At 50.8% G+C, this 18885-nt stretch overlaps 2 protein-coding genes across 3 annotated transcripts; one reads left to right on the top strand and one right to left on the bottom strand.

Moving 5' to 3' along the window:
- Positions 1 to 727: 727 nt before the first annotated feature.
- KLHDC8B (kelch domain containing 8B) lies at positions 728 to 18117 on the top strand. 2 transcript variants are annotated; one of them, XM_061128616.1, is made up of 6 exons: positions 728 to 1173; positions 2111 to 2620; positions 3671 to 3835; positions 4165 to 4389; positions 4491 to 4592; positions 16852 to 18117. In XM_061128616.1, the coding sequence occupies exons 2-6, from the start codon at positions 2245 to 2247 to the stop codon at positions 16920 to 16922; spliced, it is 939 nt and encodes a 312-aa protein (XP_060984599.1). In that variant the 5' UTR covers positions 728 to 1173; positions 2111 to 2244; the 3' UTR covers positions 16923 to 18117. The 2 variants fall into 2 exon arrangements, with proteins under 2 accessions (XP_060984599.1, XP_060984598.1); XM_061128615.1 differs by lacking the exon at positions 16852 to 18117 and adding an exon at positions 5021 to 5874 and having other exon boundaries at positions 1043 to 1173.
- On the bottom strand, positions 6632 to 14870 carry C24H3orf84 (chromosome 24 C3orf84 homolog). Its single transcript, XM_061128618.1, has 4 exons — positions 14844 to 14870; positions 12866 to 12979; positions 7458 to 7514; positions 6632 to 7048 (listed from the first exon to the last, which is right to left on the bottom strand). The coding sequence occupies exons 1-4, from the start codon at positions 14868 to 14870 to the stop codon at positions 6632 to 6634; spliced, it is 615 nt and encodes a 204-aa protein (XP_060984601.1).
- Positions 18118 to 18885: the final 768 nt, after the last annotated feature.

Genomic DNA, 18885 nt, shown 5'->3' with positions numbered 1-18885 from the left:
TTGGCTGGTTTCCCTGTCTTCTTGCCACTTCCCTGCTGGTGCTTCCTGTCCTCATTTCCCACACTAACTATGTGCACTTGTGTCTCAGTCTCCAGGTGTGCTTCTGGGGAAAATGAGGCAGACTGTCTATAAAATAGGGACAGGATGGTAGCAAGCACAAACATCCATGAGGACCTCTGCTCTTAGGTGGCCACTGACCTGTACAAATGGGCCCCAGCTCACAGACTCAGCCAGTACTCTTAATGCTCAGAAGATAGGATGAGCCAGGGTCTGGGTCTAAGGTAGGTTGGCCTCTGTCACACCAACTTGCTTTCGCCTGACCCCAGAGTTGGCTACAGGCAGACACAGGACCGTGAGGATGGACAGTCACAACGTGCCTAGGGTCCCAGAGTAGCCCAGGCCTTAGGCCCCACGGGACAAGCCCAGAGTGACCTGCCTGGGAGGTCCGTGGCCTCTGATTCTTCATCCTTTGCTCAGGTACACTCCCCCACACAAACTGTCCCCACCCAGACCTGTGGAAGGGCCTGTCAAGGACTGACGCTGGCACCTTCTGCTCCTCCACCCACGTTTAGCCTCGATGTGCATCACACAACCTCTTCTGTGCCCTGTTCGAGCTTGGGGAAGGGAGACCCAGCCATTGCCCACGCCAAAGGCCCAGGCCATTCCCTAAGAGGCCTCAAGGGGGCGCCGCCGCGAAGCCTGTCGTGGGCTCCTGTGAGCGCAGTAGCGGTGGGCGGGCGCCCGCTCCCTAATTCCCCAGGTTCTGCTGGTCGGCCCCTTCGCGGGTGCTCCCAGGCTGGGTCCCGCTCAGAACCGCCCGCATCCTACACGGGTCGCGAGGCCCATCGCCGCGTCCTTTCTCCCCGCCGCCCAAGGTCGGACCCCAAGTCCTGGGCAGGCCCAGTGTCCACGTGTCCGCCTGTCTGTTCACCCGTGTGCCGGTGACCATACGTCGGTGCGCCCTGCTCCGGCCACGGCAGGTGCAGGGTTAAAGCAGGGGGAAGGGTTTCCCGAGTCGGGAGCGGGGACGAGGGGCGGACCCCGTCCAGCCCCGCCCCGCGCCGGAGCAGAGCCTGAGCCCCGCCGGCGCCCGGCCTCAGCCCCAGCCAGAGCCGGCACCAGCGGAGCCAGAGCCGTGGACCCTGCGCCCGGCGGCGCCGGAGCCCCGGCCCGGTGAGTCCCGCGGGAGCCGCGCTCAGGGGAAGTTTGGGGCGCGGGGTGTAGAGCCCCAAGCACGCTTGTAAGGACCCGCCCCCCCCCCCCCGTCCCCCCACCTCCGCGTTACCCGAGCTGGAAGTTTGGGGCCAGGAGGCCCTGGCGCCAGGGGTCCTAGGAATATGGCCCTCCTTGGGAAAGGAGAAACCTGGGAACTTAGGGATCTGCTGTAAAGTCCAGCTATCCATTCCTGCTGGCAACGCCCTGGACTCTGGGAACCTAGAGTCCAGTCAGTGCTCCTAGGTTCCCCAAATCACCTTCCTCCCCTTTCCGGACATCAAGAAGGCTGGTCTCTGGGGACCTGGCATGGGCAGACCCCTGAGGATAGACCTTGAGGGGAAATATGGAACTCTGGCCTCCATCCCCTCCCCTCCCGGTTCCACCACCCTGATATTGGTCTTTTGCCTAGGAATGGATGGACTCTATGGGATGATTCCCAAATGGGATGTAAGGATACCCTGGAGTCTGATCTTTGGCAGTAGGTGGGAGACCCCAATGGCTATCCAGAGCACCCTGGAAGCCAGTAAAGGGGAGGGTCCAGTCTAACTCCACCAATGCAGAGCACCAGGGTGTGGACTGTAGAGGGGAAGGGAACCGGGCTGGTGTGGGAAGTCCTATCCTAGTTTCTTTACCTCCCACTTAGACCTGGATTTAACCAGGGAGCAACTAGGTGAGGGCAAGGTATGGGAGGAGACTTCCTCGAGCCCCAGAGGCAGTGGGGAAGTTGCCTGGGTAACTGGAAGACTGCCCTCCTTCCCAGTCCGGGAGGGAATCCACATCAGTGTGCTAGCCAGTGGGGGTGGGTCCTCCCTCTGCTTTTCCCACCAGCAGTTTGGGGCCAGGGTGCTCATCAGTATCAGTGGCTCTGACTCTTCATTTTCCTTCTCTTCCGTAGGTGAAGACCAAGTCCCTGGACTGGCCCCACACTCCCTTATAGCCCCCGTAGAGTCAAGATGAGGCCCCATCATGCCCTTCACTGAGGCCTACAGCCTGAGCAGATAGCATGGCCTGCCACTGTAGGTGAACACCATGGCTACAGGAGGAGGCCGGGCCTTTGCTTGGCAGGTGTTCCCACCCATGCCCACCTGCCGGGTATATGGCACAGTGGCGTACCAGGATGGGCACCTGCTTGTGTTGGGGGGCTGTGGTCGGGCTGGACTGCCTCTGGACACTGCTGAGACATTGGATATGGCCTCGCACACGTGGGTGGCACTGGCGCCCCTGCCCACTGCCCGGGCTGGCGCGGCTGCTGTGGTACTGGGCAAGCAGGTGCTAGTGGTGGGCGGTGTGGATGAGGGCCAGAGTCCGGTAGCTGCTGTGGAGGCCTTCCTGGCTGACGAGGGCCGTTGGGAGCGTCGGGCCACTCTCCCTCAGGCCGCCATGGGGGTTGCAACTGTGGAGAGAGGTGAGTGGCCTCCCAGGGAAGGTCCCTCAGGTGTCCCAGCAGCCTCCATCCTTTCCTGACCTGGTCCCTTTACCTTCAGAGGTTGGGTGGGAGCTGTACATTTTGCCTGGGTGCCCTGGACATGGATTTGCGTCCTGTAGCCTTCTGTACCTAGTTTTGAGCTGGGCCAGCAGCAGCCTTAACTGCGTTTTCCAGCTGTGAGCTGAGACTCAGAGCCCTGGCTAGCCGCCAGCATGATGGGAGGGCCAGGCCACCTCTCTGCCCCATTCCTCCTCTCTGAGAGACCAGAAGGGGTGGCCCAATGGCTCCCATAGTTATAAATAGTCTGGGAGGGGGGAGGGGAGCAGGGCCTTGGCTCAGAGCCCAGTGAGTGCTTAAATTCCTCGCGCCACACAAACAAACCTGGGAGAGGAGATGGACAAAAGCCAAGCTGGCCTGGAGGCAGTTGCCATGGAAGCCCTTAGCTGACGGGCCATCTCCCCAAGGCCCTCAGACATGCCCCCAGATGACTCTGAGGGTGTCACAGGGCAAGAACCTTCTCTAGTGAGAGGACAGGGTACAAAAGTGCTGGCAGAAGGCTCATGGACAGCACCCTCATCCTGCAGGCCCAGGCTCCTTCTCCCAGTCCCCCAGCTGATCCCCAGAGCCCCCTCCCCAGTCTGAGCTCCCTGTTGAACAGATCTCCATATGGCCCCCACCTCTGGCTTAAACCGACCCCCAACCTTCTTCCCCCATGATAATTCCCACCTTGTGGCCTCTAGGTCTGACCACCGTCCTGCTTGGATGCCAGACTTGGTTGCCATAGCGTCTCCAGGGAGACGGAGACGGATTATAATTAGATCAACTGCCTCCTGCTCTTCACTTGAAGGGGCCCTGGCCAGAGTGTGGATCCTAGCTCTCCCATCCCCCACACCACGCAGGCAGGAGGGTGTCTGCTGCTAGAGAGGGGGTACTGTAAATAGGTGTGTCCCAGGCCTGACCAGGGCAATTGTCAGGGTGGAGGACTGTGGCCAGGCCCAGGGATAGTCTGTATTACTCTTTTCTCTGCAGATGGTATGGTGTATGCACTGGGGGGAATGGGCCCTGACACGGCCCCCCAGGCCCAGGTTCGGGTGTATGAACCCCGCCGGGATTGCTGGCTGTCGCTGCCCTCGATGCCCACACCCTGCTACGGGGCCTCCACCTTCCTGCATGGAAACAAGATCTATGTCCTGGGTAAGGACCTGGGGATGTGCCAAAGTGGCTTGAGGTCCAGAAGCTTCAAATGTATCCCTATAGGTTAGTCTGGGATGGTGGGACAAGAGCCCCTTTGTTGGGTTGAGTCAGGGTTGCTCTGAGGTGCTTTCGGTGGCCCTGCTGAGGCTGGAAAACCAAAGCCCAGCGCCAATGGATCTTCGGGGTTGATCCATGCTCTGGTGTGCACACAGCTGGGTATGGGTGGCTGGGGCGGGCAGTGGTAAAGGTTCAGCAACCTGGTAAAAGAAGGGCCTGCCAGGCCCACCCCCACTAGGGCCGCCTCCCAGGTGCCCCAATTCCATTGGCAGGGGGCCGCCAGGGCAAGCTCCCAGTGACTGCTTTTGAGGCCTTTGATCTGGAGGCCCGTACCTGGACCCGACACCCAAGCCTGCCCAGCCGCCGGGCCTTTGCCGGCTGTGCCATGGCCGAAGGCAGCGTCTTTAGCCTGGGTGGCCTGCAGCAGCCCGGGCCCCACAATTTCTACTCCCGCCCACACTTTGTCAACACTGTGGAGATGTTCGACCTGGAGCATGGTGAGCAGTGGTTGGTGTGGGCTACCCTCCCACTCTCCGTGGGCTGGAGGGGTGCAGAGTGAGTGAGGGGGCTAGCTCTCACCTCCTCACCTCTCCTGCAGGCTCCTGGACCAAGCTGCCACGCAGCCTGCGCATGAGGGACAAGAGAGCTGACTTTGTGGTTGGCTCGCTTGGGGACCACGTCGTGGCCATTGGGGGCCTTGGTAAGTCTCTGTGGGGCTTGGGATAGGAGGGGAGCCCGAGACAGGAAGCAGTAGCCCTCTGCCTGAGTACTACCTCCTGCCCTTCTCTAGGTACTCCGGGGGTCAGGACTTTGAGTTATCCTTTCCCAACCAGTCAGTGGGTGGTCTACCTGGCTCAGCCTTTGGGGTGTCTCTCAGCACCTAACTGTGGGTTCTGCAGCAGCAGGGGCCCAGAAGATAGAAACAGGACAAATGACCACTGAATGAATGGAGAAGTAGGAGTGTGAATGAATAGATGAATGAGTAATGAAATGGGGGCAACGGGTAGCAAGACCCTGGGTATCCCGTCCTGGGGCAACACATGCTGGGCCATGCTGTGGGCTCAGGGAGCAGACGAGCTACAGCCCCTGCAGCTTGTGCCCTTTACACACTCTGTCTCCTTCTGGCAGGAAACCAGCCGTGCCCCCTGGGCTCTGTAGAGGCCTTCAGCCTGGCACGGCGCCGCTGGGAGGCACTGCCAGCCATGCCCACAGCCCGCTGCTCCTGTTCTAGTCTGAAGGCTGGGCCTCGGCTGTTTGCCATCGGGGGTGTGGCCCAGGGTCCCAGTCAGGCTGTGGAGGCACTGTGTCTGCGTGATGGGGTCTGAATGCCTGATGGGACCTGTCCACAGGAGCAGTTCTGTGCCAGGAGCGGGTGTCTGTGGTTCCTTTCGCTGCTGAGAAAGCTCACTGTGGCTCTGTGGGATGAGGGAGACACAGGGTGGGGCACTTGAGACACTGCCCCTGGGACGTGGGGGTGGCCTTCATCTTTAGCGCAGGACACACACACCCTTCTACCCACCTTTACTCCCATCCATTCGTGGACCATGCCCAGCTCCACTCTTGCTCTGGAAACTACTGGGCCCTCTGACCAAATGGGAAGTGGGAGAAGGCAGAGTTGGCCTCCCGCCCCACATCTCGGTGCCCACCTGGAGTTGATCAGGCCCACCCCAGTGGCTATTCCTGAAAACTCCTCACTGTCAGCCTGCCTGGAAGGCCCCCATGGACCCAGAAGAGTTCAGAGAGGGCAGAAACACAGAGGGGTGTAGGCATCGATGTGGGGACCTCCAGAGGGCCAGAAGAACATTGACTGTGGGCCCTTCACACTGCTGGCTGTGTGACCTCGGGCAAGTCACTTCACCTCTCTGTGCCTCAGCATCCTCATCTGTAAATGGGGACCTCGGGGACCTTCCTGCCCTGCCTACCTCACAGGGCTGTTGTGAGGACCGAGGGGGTTCAGATGTGGAAGTAAAAGTGCTGCTAACTCCGGCTTGTGGCCTCTGCTGTGGACTCTATGTTACCTATGTTACCCCTATGTTACCTATGTTACCCCTATGTCCTTGGCTCTCTTCTGGGGACCTCAGTTTTCCCAGGGATGAGGGTCTAGAGGAGCCTTTAGGATCTGGCCTCAGCCCTCAAAGGGTTCTGGTGTCTCAGCCCCACCTAAGCCTCTAGTCCTCTTCTGTGACTTAGGATGACCACCCTCTCCCACTGCCCTGGGTGTTAGAGCTCACAAAACAAATACCATAGAATTAAGATGACCTCCAGATCCATGTCACACAGCATCTCCTCCAGGCCTCTGCTCACCTCCATGGTGGTGGTGGGGGTGGGGGTCCAGTGGGGGTTGGGTCCCTCTGTCCCAGCTGTGGGGAAGCTATCTCTTAGGCATGGCAGTGTGGCCACTCACCAGATGCCCTGGAGGCAGTAGTCTCCCAAAAAAGCAAAGCTGCCAGCCCTGGCCACCTCCTCCAGTCTTTGCTGCCCACCAATAGGGGCTGCTGACTCTGCTTTCCCTGCAGCCATACTGACTGCAGGAGGTTCACGGTTGGGTTTGTGGCCAGAACGGATTTGGGGTCCTGGAACCCACCTGCTGTGTCCAAGGTAACCCTCATGGATTGTTAGCCTGGGACGTTAGCACAAGGCACCACGGCACAAGCAACAGAGGAGGCAGGCGGAGGGCCCAGCTTACTGTTCTCCAGCCTCTGAGACCTCTTGGGCTGCAAGCACAGATGGGCCTCTGGGTCAGCCATCCTTGTTTAATGTTCCGGACCAGTTTAGACACTCAGAGACCCCAGTGTGAAGATAATGCTGCAGCAGCTTGGGTCTGGGGATCCCCGGGAGGTCAGGCAGCGTGTCGGTGACTGGGGTCTGGGGGCCCACGTTGTCGCTGCCACAGTGACCACCCCGGGAAGGCTGGCAGAAATTCTGCTGGTAGGTGGTGTTGACACGGGGAGGCTGGATCTGCACAAAGTGGACAAGGCGCTGGGGGAAGTCCCTGAGTCCTGGCCCGGACCGGAATTGGGTCTGGTAGGAGGATTTGAGGGGCCGCAGCTGGCGCAACTCCAGTTCACAGGGTGCCCAGCGCAGGAAGGTATGCTGCTGCCACAGGCGCTCCAAGTCTTTCCGCCTTCCGATTCCCTGTAGCAGGCAGTAGGGCCCCTTCTCAACGGTATGGGCCCTTGGCCCACAGTCTTGGCACCAGGTGATTCCTTGGGCCCCTCCTATACCCCAGCAGGCCTGGTGATGCCTGGCCTCCCTGGCCTGTACCCCAGCCTCTTTGAACTGCATCCCAGCCATGCCTTCCTTTCTAGAGCGAATAGAGCCCCAGAAAGTCAGTGGCCCCTAGGATATTTGCACATTTTTGGGCAAACTGATGGAGGAAGCCAAAGCAGAGGGACCTCTGTTTGGGGAATGGCTGTTTGCCAGAGGAACGAGGTTATCAGGCAGACAGACACTCCTCTGGATAAAGGAGCCTGCTCTGCCCACCATGTCTTATTCCCTCCACCCTACCTCAATTTCAACCTAGGCTGGAGGGCTGCCCATTCTCCTTCCTCTCTCCAACACTCACCTTGTCGAAGGAAGTGCGGTTGTCATGCTTGGAGAAGAAGTGTTGCTGTGGTGGTTCCTTGAAAGACAGAAAGAAAGAGGGTGAATGGGGAAAAATGATGCTTAGCTGTCCCTAAGATGCTACCTGAGGGTCCCATAATGGAGAGAAGTTGCCAGGTGCCACCACCCCTAAACTGCCAACATCCTGAAAGGGCAGATACAAATTAAAGCAACAGCTTATTCCTGGAGCACCTCATCCCAGCACTTGCCCCCAAAGCAGAAGCCTTTGGGGTCTCCGATTGAGAGAGGGGCTGAGGCATCTTACTGGACATCCTTCATCAGTGGGGCAGTACTTTAAGTCTCACACTGGGCCTTTAACCCTAGGTTGTTCACGACTAGGCTCCAGCTCTCTCCTCTTCTCTTTTACTCTCTAATCAGTGACCCAGGCTTTTGGCCCTAAATATTATACTACCTGGAAACTGACATTTCTCTTTATAGCTTTAGCTCTCTCCTGAACTTCAGACTAATTAGACAACTGCCTGCTCCATATTTCCATGTAAATGTCTAATGGACATCTCCAAACACATGTCTTGGTTTTGGGTCATTCTGCAAAACCACCCCACCTACAGCCTCCCCCAGCTCAGGTCATGGCAGTTAGATCTTGCCAAACACCCCAGAGGCCCCTTGATTCTTCTCTTTCACACCCTGAATCCAGTGTGCCAAGAAATCCTATGGATACTTCCTTCATTATGTACCCAGATCAGACCACTTCTCATCATGGCCACTGCCTTCTCTGGTCTAAGCCACATTCTTCTGATGCCTGAATACTGCAAGAGCTTCCCACTTGGTGTCCCTGCTTCTAGCCTTGCCCCTCCAGCCTCCTGTCCTCTTAGCAGGCAGAATAACTCTTAATGTGTAAGTCAGATCACACTCCTGGTTTGCCAAAAATCAATAGTTCCTCATGTTTATAAAAGTCAAAGTAAAAAATAAAAGTCAAAGTCATCATAGTGGTCCATGAGACCCACATGATATTGATTTCTTCACTACCTCCAGCCACACTGCATCCTCACTGTTCCTCAAACACACAAGCTACTTCCACCTCGGACATTTGAACTACCTCTTACTTCTGCCTGGGACTCTTCTCCTGGCTGGCCATGACTCCTTCTCACCTGTCACTTGGGAGGCCTTCCTTGACCACTAGAGTTCCATCGCCCCAACCCTGCATTTTTCACCTTCTAACATATTGTATGACTATATATATTGCTATTCATCATCTGATGCCCCTGACTAGAACACAAGTGCCTCATGGGTAAGGTCTGTCTTACTCACATCTGTAACTCAAGGACTGAGCTTGGCACTGTGCTCAATACATGTTTGCTGTTAAATCAATGAACAAGGACAGGGACTTCCCTGGTGGTCCAGTGGTTAAGACTCTGAGCTCCCAAGGCAGGCGGCCTGGGTTCAATCCCTGGTCAGGGAATGAGATCTCACATGGGAACTAAGAGTTCCCATGCCACAATTAAAGATCCCACATGCAATAGTGAGGGGCTTCCCTGGTAGCTCAGCTGGTAAAGAATCCACCTGCAACACAGGAGACATCCTGGGTCAGGAAGATCTGCTGGAGAAGGGATAGGCTACCCACTCTAGTATTCATGGGCTTCATTGTGGCTCAGCTGGTAAAGAATCCGCCTGCAATGCGGGAGACCTGGGTTTGATCCCTCGGTTGGGAAGATCCCCTGGAGATGGGAACAGCTACCCACTCCAGTATTCTGGCCTGGAGAATTCCATGGACTGTATAGTTGCAAAGAGTTGGACACGACTGAGTCACTCACTTTCACGTGCTTCAGTGAAGATCAAAGATCTTTTTTTTTTTTTTTAAATAAGATAGATCTTTCATGCTGTAACTAAGACACAGCACAGTCCAATAAATAAATAAATGGTTTTTAAAAATTATTTTAAAAAAGAACCTACTATATATAGCCCAGGGAACTCTAAGTAATACTCTATACTGATCTATATGGGAATAGAATCTAAAGACGAGTGGATATATGTATAAGTGTAACTGATTCACCTTGCTGTATAGCAGAAACACCACACTGTAAATCAACTCTACTCCAATAAAAATTATTTTTAAAAATAGATTTTTTATAGATTTTTTTTTGATGCACCACATGGCTTGTAGGGTCTTAGCTCCCCAACGAGAGATTGAACCCTGGGCCCTCAGCAATGACAGCATGGAGTCTTAACCACTGGACCACAAGGGAATTCCAAGATTTTATAGATTTAATACACACACAAATGGGAAATCTGAATGAGAGAGGTGGATTACATACATGTCAATGTCCTGGTGGTGATAATCTACTATAGATTTGCAAAATGCTACCACCAAAAAAAAAAAAAAATGCTACCACTGAGGGAAACTGGGCAAATCATAAAAAGGATCTCTCTTTACAACTTCTTCCAACTGCCTATGAATCTACAGTTATCTCAATGCTGCTGCTGCTGCTGCTAAGTCACTTCAGGCGTGGCCGACTCTGTGTGACACCATAGACGGCAGCCCACCAGGCTCCCCCGTCCTTGGGATTCTCCAGGCAAGAACACTGGAGTGGGTTGCCATTTCCTTCTCCAATGCATGAAAGTGAAAAGTGAAAGTGAAATCGCTCAGTCGTGTCTGACTCTTCGAGACCCCATGGACCGCAGCGTACCAGGCTCCTCCGTCCATGGGATTCTCCAGGCAAGAGTACTGGAGTGGGGTGCCATTGCCTTCTCCGAGTCATCTCAATAAAACTTCAATTAAAAAATCTAGGGGTCTGGGGCATATTCCATCTGCCCCCCTCAATTGTTCCTGCATCTCTATCCTCAGCCATGAAACTGTACACAGTCCTAGAATGTGGATGCCTCAGCTACTGAAGGCAGCTCTGACTTTGAAAACTCACTATTCTCACAGTGACAGGATAATCTATCAACTCCCACTGCCTTGAGTTTTATTCTCACAACTGTGGGAATCTGGTGAAAAGTGCAGTCATTTCCTCTCCACCCAGGCAGTTCAGAGTATTCTTGTCCCCAAGAAGAATTTCACCTGCATCTTTGCTTCTAAACCACCGAGGGCTCCCTTTCCATTCAGGTAGTAAAGCTCATGTCCTCTGAGCAGGTACGGCTTGGGCTAGGATACAAGCTGAAGAGTCCTTGGGGGAGAAGTAGGTTTCCTGGGATGGATCAGTGTTTGCCTGTGGGAGGGCTAAGAGCCCCTGTGGAGGCTGAACAGTGTGCAGCTAGAGGGGTACTGAGTTGGGGGGGCCTCTGTGGCAGACTGAGGTGTGGTGGGGGTGGGACAGACAGGGACACACAGCAATCAAGATACCACAGGACCTGCCTCCAACCATGAGCCCCTGGCTCTTTGGTCTGACCCGGAGAACAAACAAGCCCAGGATTACATTTCCCAAGAGTCAGGCAGGTGAAGGCTAGAAATAAATTAGTCTGGTTTAGAAGAAAAAAAGAGTAAAAAGAAAAAAGAATTTTCTTGCATCTGAATGACAAAATTCATACCTGCCCCAAACTAAAGGTAAATGGATGCCACATATTGGAAAGGTTTTCAACAAGAATAGCTGCAGTCAGCTAGCTGACACCTGGTATCTCTCAGCAAATAAGGGGGGAAAAAATGTGCACCTTCCCAGAGCAGTTCCACTAATTAAAACAGCTTTAGATCTAGTCAGGAGACCTAGCATTTGTACAACCTAAAGCCATGCTATTTGGGGTTGCTGATAATGCCAACATGTAACAAGTCTTGACTTGAATCAGAACAGGCCCCCAAATATGTCCCCTACTCTGTTCCTGGGGGGGTTGAGAGGACATTCAGGTCTTTGGGGTGAGAGCTACCACTGAGGACTACTACAGACACCAAGCAGGACGTGCCCAGGTCGCCTCTGCCCCTGCGCTACCCAGATCTCATCATTCTCTCAGGGGAGGTGGCCCCAGACGAGCAGTCTGGAGTCACATTTGGGCTTAGTACGCACTGACAGACAGCCCTTCCAACTGAGCACGGTGAGGAAGCTCAGGCTCTGCGGCATGGCAGACTCTAAGACCCTGCTCCTGGCCTGGGAAAGCAATTTGTAGCGAATCCAGATGGCGGAGGGAGCAGGACCTGGCTGGAGGCCGGGAAGCAAGAAGCTGCAGTGGGCGGGGCATGTTCCAGGCACACCTCCAGGTCCCTCCTCCACCCTGCTCTTTGCCAGGAGTCTGATGAGAACTCAGTTCTCACCAGGCTGACTTCCCTCAGACCTGAAAGGAAGCTGGAAAGGAGATGGAGGGGAGGGAGGAGATCTTTCTTCTCCTGGCTCCCTTCCAGGCCGGCCTCCCCTGCCTATCTTACCACTTCTCTCAGGATGGCCCTCTCCACACCACTCTCTCCTGGGTTCTAGAAACCATGCCTTCCCCTTGTTCCTTCAGGCCCAGCAGTCCTGACCACTTGGTTGTTACCACCCTGTGAGACCGCCATTCCCTGAAGCCCCCACACCTACCCCTTTATATGTGTACGCTCCCGAGTGCTCCCGTTTTGAGTGGGCTTTTTACTGCTGGGACACTGGCTGATGCTCAGTGCTCTCTCCTTGTCTCTAGGCCTGGAAGCATGGAGGGCATAGGAGTCCGGCATCCCTCTCCTGTTATCCGGAAGCCTTTTCCAGCCACTCTAGGCCACTTCTGCCATCACTCCCTTCCAGTCCTCCTTGGTCACACATGGAGGTGAATGTGTGCATGTGTGTGTGCCAACCAAGTTGCTTCAGTCATGTCTGACTCTGTTGACCCTATGGACTGCTAGGCTCCTCTGTCCATGGGAGTCTCCAGGCAAGACTATTGGAGTGGCTTCTATAGAAGCCATGCCCTTTTCCAGGGAATCTTCTCAACTCAGGGATTAAACCTGGGTCTCCCGCCTTGTAAGCAGAGTCTTTACCATCGGAGCCACTAAGGAAGCCCATGGGGGTGGATACATGCCACTTTTCATGCTGTTCTCCTGACCAGCGGAGGCTTCCTTCTCACTCCTGAGTCCTTGGACGACGAGGCTGACTGTAAGCTAGACCACTGACTTTTAGGGCATCAGGGAATTCATGCTGAAGGACAGTTGTCTGCAAAACTGAAGGCATACTTCTTGGGTTCTGGAGGCTCTCACTCTATGATCACCCATCCCACCTTGGTCCTGATCCTTCCTCCATTTAGAAGGAGCGGTGAGCAGCACTGTCCAGCCTGGTACCGGCTCTTATACACCCTATCTGTCGGGGGAAGATCTGACATTTCAGGGACGAGGGCCCAGGACTCATGGAAGTCCTGGGGATAGGCTGGCCTCGGGTGTCAGTTCAGCTGTGGTTGGGCTGAGGATGTTGCTCTTGCAGCCTAAGAGCAGCAGAATGTGGCCCAGCTGGCTGCAGGGCTGCTTCCTACCTGACAACGTTGCAGGAACACTGCTGGAGGCTGGGGCTTGGCTGCAAGGCGGTATTCTCGAGCACTGTCACTCCTGAATTGGCCTCTGTAGTGCCCATAGAAGCCACTGTTGTGCTGTAACAAGGCAGGCTTGAGGATGAATCCCACCCCAAGCCCCCTCCCAAGTCTTAGACCTCCCAGGCTAGAAGCCTTTCCTGGGCTTTCCTGACAGAATAAAAAGAATCAGAGGAGAGGGTACACCCAGGAGAGGAGCCAGCAGAGAAATGTCTCCATCCATCATTAGAACAGTTGGCCTCAGCTGTGCTGGCCCACCTGGGAGGGTTATGTGTGTAAGCAAAGGATTCCTTCCTTCCTTCTCACCTCCCTCTCTCCTTCTCTCTGTCTCCCTTCCCTCCTTCCTCTCCTTCCTCTCTTCCTTTCTCTGTCTCTCTCTTTCTTCAGAGCATCCTAATATGGGCTGGCGACCTGCAGCAGTGAAAAGACAGAAAGACCCTGGCTCCTATGAACCTTTCTTCTAGGGAGGAAGTAAAACAAGTGACTAGAGTCAGGAAAGAAAGAAGCTGATGACCGGATCGAGAGTGACAGGCAGCAGGGGACAGCATCTCATGACAATGGGGGTGGTACCTGAACGTGAGGAGGAGTCAGCCACATAAGGGGCAGTCGAAGAACATCCTATGTGTGAGAACTGCAAGTGCAAAGATTCAGAAGCCAGAGAGAGACTTGTGTTGGAAGAACCAAAAAAAGAGAGAGAGAGAGAGAGAGAAATAACCACAAAAAAAAAGGCCTTATTGACTAAAAGATAAAAGACTGTGAGCAAGTCGAAGAGAAGTGAGGTGGTCAGGGAGGGACAAGGCTTGGATTGGATTAGGAATATGGATTCTAAGAGCAAGGGAAGACTTCAGTAATGGAGGGAACCAGATGGATTCTGAGTTGGGGTGACTTAGGAAGCACTGAGCAGAGTTTTGAGAACAGAGACACTACCTAGTGGTGAGGTCCTTCCCTGGGAGATCTGAGAGGAAGTTCCCTTCCTTGTCCTCCCTGCATTAATAAAGGTCAAAGGTCCCTGAAGAGCAAAGATTAAATTGATCCATATTCTGTACCTATTGACAAAGTCATGAACACCTGTTTGTCACACACTTTGCTATTCTGGGGTGAACAGTGCACCATTTGAAACTGGAACAAGGGATGAACTTTCCAAAAGAAGTACTTCACCAAAAGTGGATACTTTTGGAGAGAATTTCAGAGACAAGGACTGGCAGAAGACAGAAATGAGCACCTATCAGGGGTATAAGAAGCTGTATTGTACTGACGTCATGAGGCTGACAACATAGTTGACCATGTCCTGCCAGGGAAGTCCTGTGGCCCGACCTCATTGTTCTCAATGCTCCCTGGAGAGGATAGTGTGTCTAGCCCACTCCACAATCACAGCCCTGAGCAGAAAGAACCTGTCCCAAGCTGGCCTCTGGCCATCAAAATAGGCTTCTTATCTTTTCATCCCACTGAGGGCTTGGGTCATCCAACTTGTCTGTTCATCCTTCCACTACTTGTCAGACCTTCCTCTCTATTCAGTTTATTTCAACAGTATTTCTGGACCTTGACTGTATTCCAGGCATGGGACATAGGGCTAGAAGAAAAAAGTCTTTACCCTCAAGATGTTCCCGGTCTAGAGAGCAGTCAAACTACAGAAGTTTGGGAAGATCAAACAAAAGACTGAGAATAAATGGGGTGGCAAGAGGACTAAGAGGATCACCTAATCCAGGCATAAGACCAGGACACAAGGAAGGGGGCATGGTGTCAGGAAGAGTAGGTCAGCTCTAGGGGGACCACAGAATGGCAGAGCAGGAATGGGCAGTTGGGGGGTCCTCCTCTAGCCTGGAGCCTAGATAAAACCCTTCTCACTTTACTCCCATGAATCATTCAAATTTCAGGTACTACCCCAGGGTCAGGGGCTAGGATTAATTGTAAAGTGCATTCTTACCCAGGAGCCTACTAAAGCACTTTGCATCTTTCCGGGCAAGGAGCAGAAAAGGTAAACTTTCCTCTTGTCTTTTTGAGGCTACTTCTGGAGAATGAGCATCTCAGCAGGTCAATTTCTTGTTGCTTAGTGACAAAGGGAGGTTGTGACTACACAATGCTCCTGATTGCTGAGGCAGTGCCCAGCCTGCTACCCTCTTTGTGCTTTCTGCTCTGTTCTTCTCTTTGAGAGAAACCTGCCCCTCAGCACTAAAACCTGCTCCTCAGCTTGGGAGAGTTCTTATATATAGAAACATATAAGGCTTCACAGTGGAGTCTGATGAACTCACAGTCAATGAAATACCAAAGAACATTTTAGAGGCAAATCCTGTATTTTTAAAACTGTAACCATACTGCCAGGGATATAAATTTAGAATGCATTTCATGGAGTCAGAAGAAATGCTAAAGGGACTGGTGGCTCTTAGGATAAAAATGCCACTTCAGAATAAGGCTCCGTCAAGTTCTCAAGAGTTTGTGGTAACTGAGAACACTAACTGTTGGCAGGTGAATGTTACAAGGTCCCAAGTGAAGGAGGAGAGAGCGTAACAGTGGAGCAAAAGCAGCAGCATGAAAATATCTGACACCATGGTTCCATTCCAAACTAGCCTTAGGCAGATTATTGTTTCTCTCATTTGTTTTTTTTTTTTTTTGTCTCTCTCATTTTTAATATAGGCATGTGAACAATTCACTCCTTTTTCTAACATGAAGAAGCTTGTGATGAGCCTCTAAAAATGTGCCAGTGAGAAGTTCAACAACAGGAAACACTCAGTAGGGCTTGTGTCATTGGCACAAGCCCTACTAGCCAGAAAGTCCACCCTATTAGTATAGTTACTCTGGAGACCCCCTCCCACATGTACTCATAACTACAGGAAGTTCACTGCTATATCTGTATAGGGGAAGAACTACAAAAAGGCTGAATGGTTATCTGGAGAACAATGAGAAAATTGGCCTATAATTACACAATAAAATATTGGAGTTGCTATAAATCTGCTACAGATACTTGAGTCCATAGAAAAAAATCTTAAAAATAGTAAGTCAAGTAGTTGTAGGGGGAATTCCCTGGCAGTACAGTGGTTAAGTGTTGGTGCTTTCACTGCCAAGGGCTCAGGTTCAATCCCTCATAGGGGAACTAAGATCCCACAAAAGGTGAGATACAGCCAAAAGAACAAACAAAAAAAATTGTATAATTTGACACAATTTGATTTATGTATATACCTACGAAACATAACCACAATCAAGATAGCAAACACATCCATCACCCTCAAGTTTCTTTTTGCCCATTGGTATTCCTTCTCTAGGGTATTCATTGGCCTCAGGCAACTGCTGAGGCTGTTTGTCTTTCTATTATGATAGATTAATTTGCATTTTCTAGAACTTTATGTAAATGGAATCATTCAGTATGTGTTCTTTTGTGAATTTGTCTTCTAACTCAGTATAATTATTTTGAGAATTATTCATGTCATTGTACCTGTCAGCTGTTTATTCCTTTTTATTGCTTAGTAGTTTTTATTGTGTGGATATGCCAAATCTCTCCTCTTGCTCTTTTTTTTAATTATTTTTTAATAGGTTTAATCTTTTAGAGTAATTTTAGGCTCACTGAAAAATGGAGCAGAAGGTCCACAGATTTCTCATATACTTTCTGCTTCCACACATGTGTACATTTATTATGAATGCCGATCCAAGATCAACACATCATTATCACCCAAAGTCCATAGATTACCTTAGGGTTCATTTCTGGTGATGTACCTTCTATGGATTTGGACAAATGTATAATATATAATAACATGTATGCACCATTATATTAGGTTGGTACATAAGTAATTGAAGTTTTGCATTGCTGAAAGTTGCCATTTGATATTGGAATACATTTTTAAATAAATGTGGTTGTTATACATCATTTTAATGTGTATTTCTTCCTTTATGTGTTTTTACTAATGACTTATTATTTGTCATTTATTTTATATTTATTTTAGACCAGGGAAATGATGTCAGACAAGAAGCAAATTCGAGCAATTTTCTAATTCGAGTTCAAAATGGTTTGTAAAGCAGCAGACACAACTCACAACATCAATGAAGCATTTGGCCCAGGAACTGCTGATGAACATACGGTGCAGAGGTGGTTCAAGAAGTTTTGCAAGAGACAAGAGCCTTGAAGATGAGGAGCATATTGGTCGGCCATCAGAAGTTGGTAACTACTAATTAAGAGCAATCATCAAAGCTGATCTTCTTACAACTACACAAGAAGTTGCCCAAGAACTCAACATTAACCAGTCTATGGTTTGGCATGTGGCAATTTGGCATTTGGCAAATTGGAAAGGTGAAAAAACTGAATAAGTGGGTGCATCATGAGTTGACTGAAAATTAAAAAAAAAAAAAAAAGTTTTGAAGGGTCATTTTCTCTTATGCTGTGCAACAACCACGAACCATTTCTCAATCAGATTGTGACATGAGACAAAAAGTAGGATTTTATACAACTGGCGACAACCTGCTCAGTGACTGGACCTAGAAGAAGCTCCAAAGCGCCTTCAAAGCCAAACTTGCATCAAAAGAAAGGTCACAGTCCCTGTTTGATGATCTGCTGATGGTCTGATCAACTACATCTTTCTGAATGCCAGTGAAACCATGACATTTGAGAAATATTCTCAACAAATCAATGAGATGCACCAAAACCTACAATGTCTGCGGTCAGCAATGGTCAACAGAAAGGGCCCAATTCTTCTCCACAACACCTGACTGTACATCACACAACCAATGCTTCAAAAGCTGAATGAATTGGGCTATGAAGTTTTGCCTCATTAGCCATACTCACCTGATCTCTCGCCAACTGACTACCACTCCTTCAAGCATCTTGACAACTTTTTGCAGGGAAAATGCTTCCACAACCAGCAGGAGGCAGAAAATGCTTTCCAAGAGTTCCTCATTTCCTGAAGCATGGATTTTTATGCTACAGGAATAAACAAACATTTCTCATTGGCAAAATTATGTTGATTGTAATGGTTCCTATTTTGATTAATAAAGATGTGCCTGAGCCTAGTTATGATTTAAAGTTCACGGTCCAAAACTGCAGTTACATTTGCACCAACATAATAGTATCATACACAATAATTTCACTGCCCTAAAAACCCTCTGTGCTCCACTTATTCAACCCTCCCGCCCCTTCTAGCCTCTGGCAACTAGTGATCTTTTACTATCTTCATAGTTTTGCCTTTTCCAGAATATCATACAGTTGGAATCCTGCAGTAGGTAGCCTTTTCAAAATTGGCCTCTTTCATTTAGTAAATGCAATGGTACTTAAGTTTCCTCCATGTCTTTTCATAGCTTAATGGATAACTCTTTCTTAGTCCTGAATAATATTTCATTGTCTGGATGTATCACAGTTTATTTATCCATTCACCTACTGAAGATGAAATCTAAGTTGCTTCCAAGTTTTGGCAATTATGAATAAAGCTGTTACAAATATCTATGTGCAGGTTTTTCTGCATGCATACATTTTCAACTTTTTTGGGTAAATACCAAAGAGCATGATTGATGGATCATTGGTAAGAATAAGTTTAGTTTTATTAGAAACTGTCAAAAACATACTCTGAAGTGGCTGTACATTTAGCATTCCCATCAGCAACGGATGAGAGTTCCTGTTGCTCCATGTCCTCACCAGCATTTTGCGTTGCCAGCTTCTGGGTTTTGGCAATTCTTTTTGTTGCTGGGAAAGATTGAGGGCAGGAGGAGACGGGGGTGACAGAGGACGAGATGGTTGGATGGCATCACCAACTCAATGGACCTGAGTTTGAGCAAATTCCAGGAGATAGTGAAGGACAAGGAAACCTGGTGTGCTATAGTCCATGGGGGTTGCAGAGTCAGACATGACTAAGCACTTGAACAATTGTTGCATAGTGGTATCTATTTTATTTTGTGTTTCTCTAATGACATACACTGTTGAACGTTTTTCCTGTTTATCTGCCATCTGGTGTATCTTCTTTCGAGAGGTGTTCTGATCTTTAAAATTTTTT

The sequence above is a fragment of the Dama dama genome, chromosome 24 (assembly GCF_033118175.1).
Source record: "Dama dama isolate Ldn47 chromosome 24, ASM3311817v1, whole genome shotgun sequence".
Taxonomy (NCBI): domain Eukaryota; kingdom Metazoa; phylum Chordata; class Mammalia; order Artiodactyla; family Cervidae; genus Dama; species Dama dama.
Note: the sequence above shows the minus strand (reverse complement) of the source record. Positions and strands in the feature narration are given on the sequence as shown.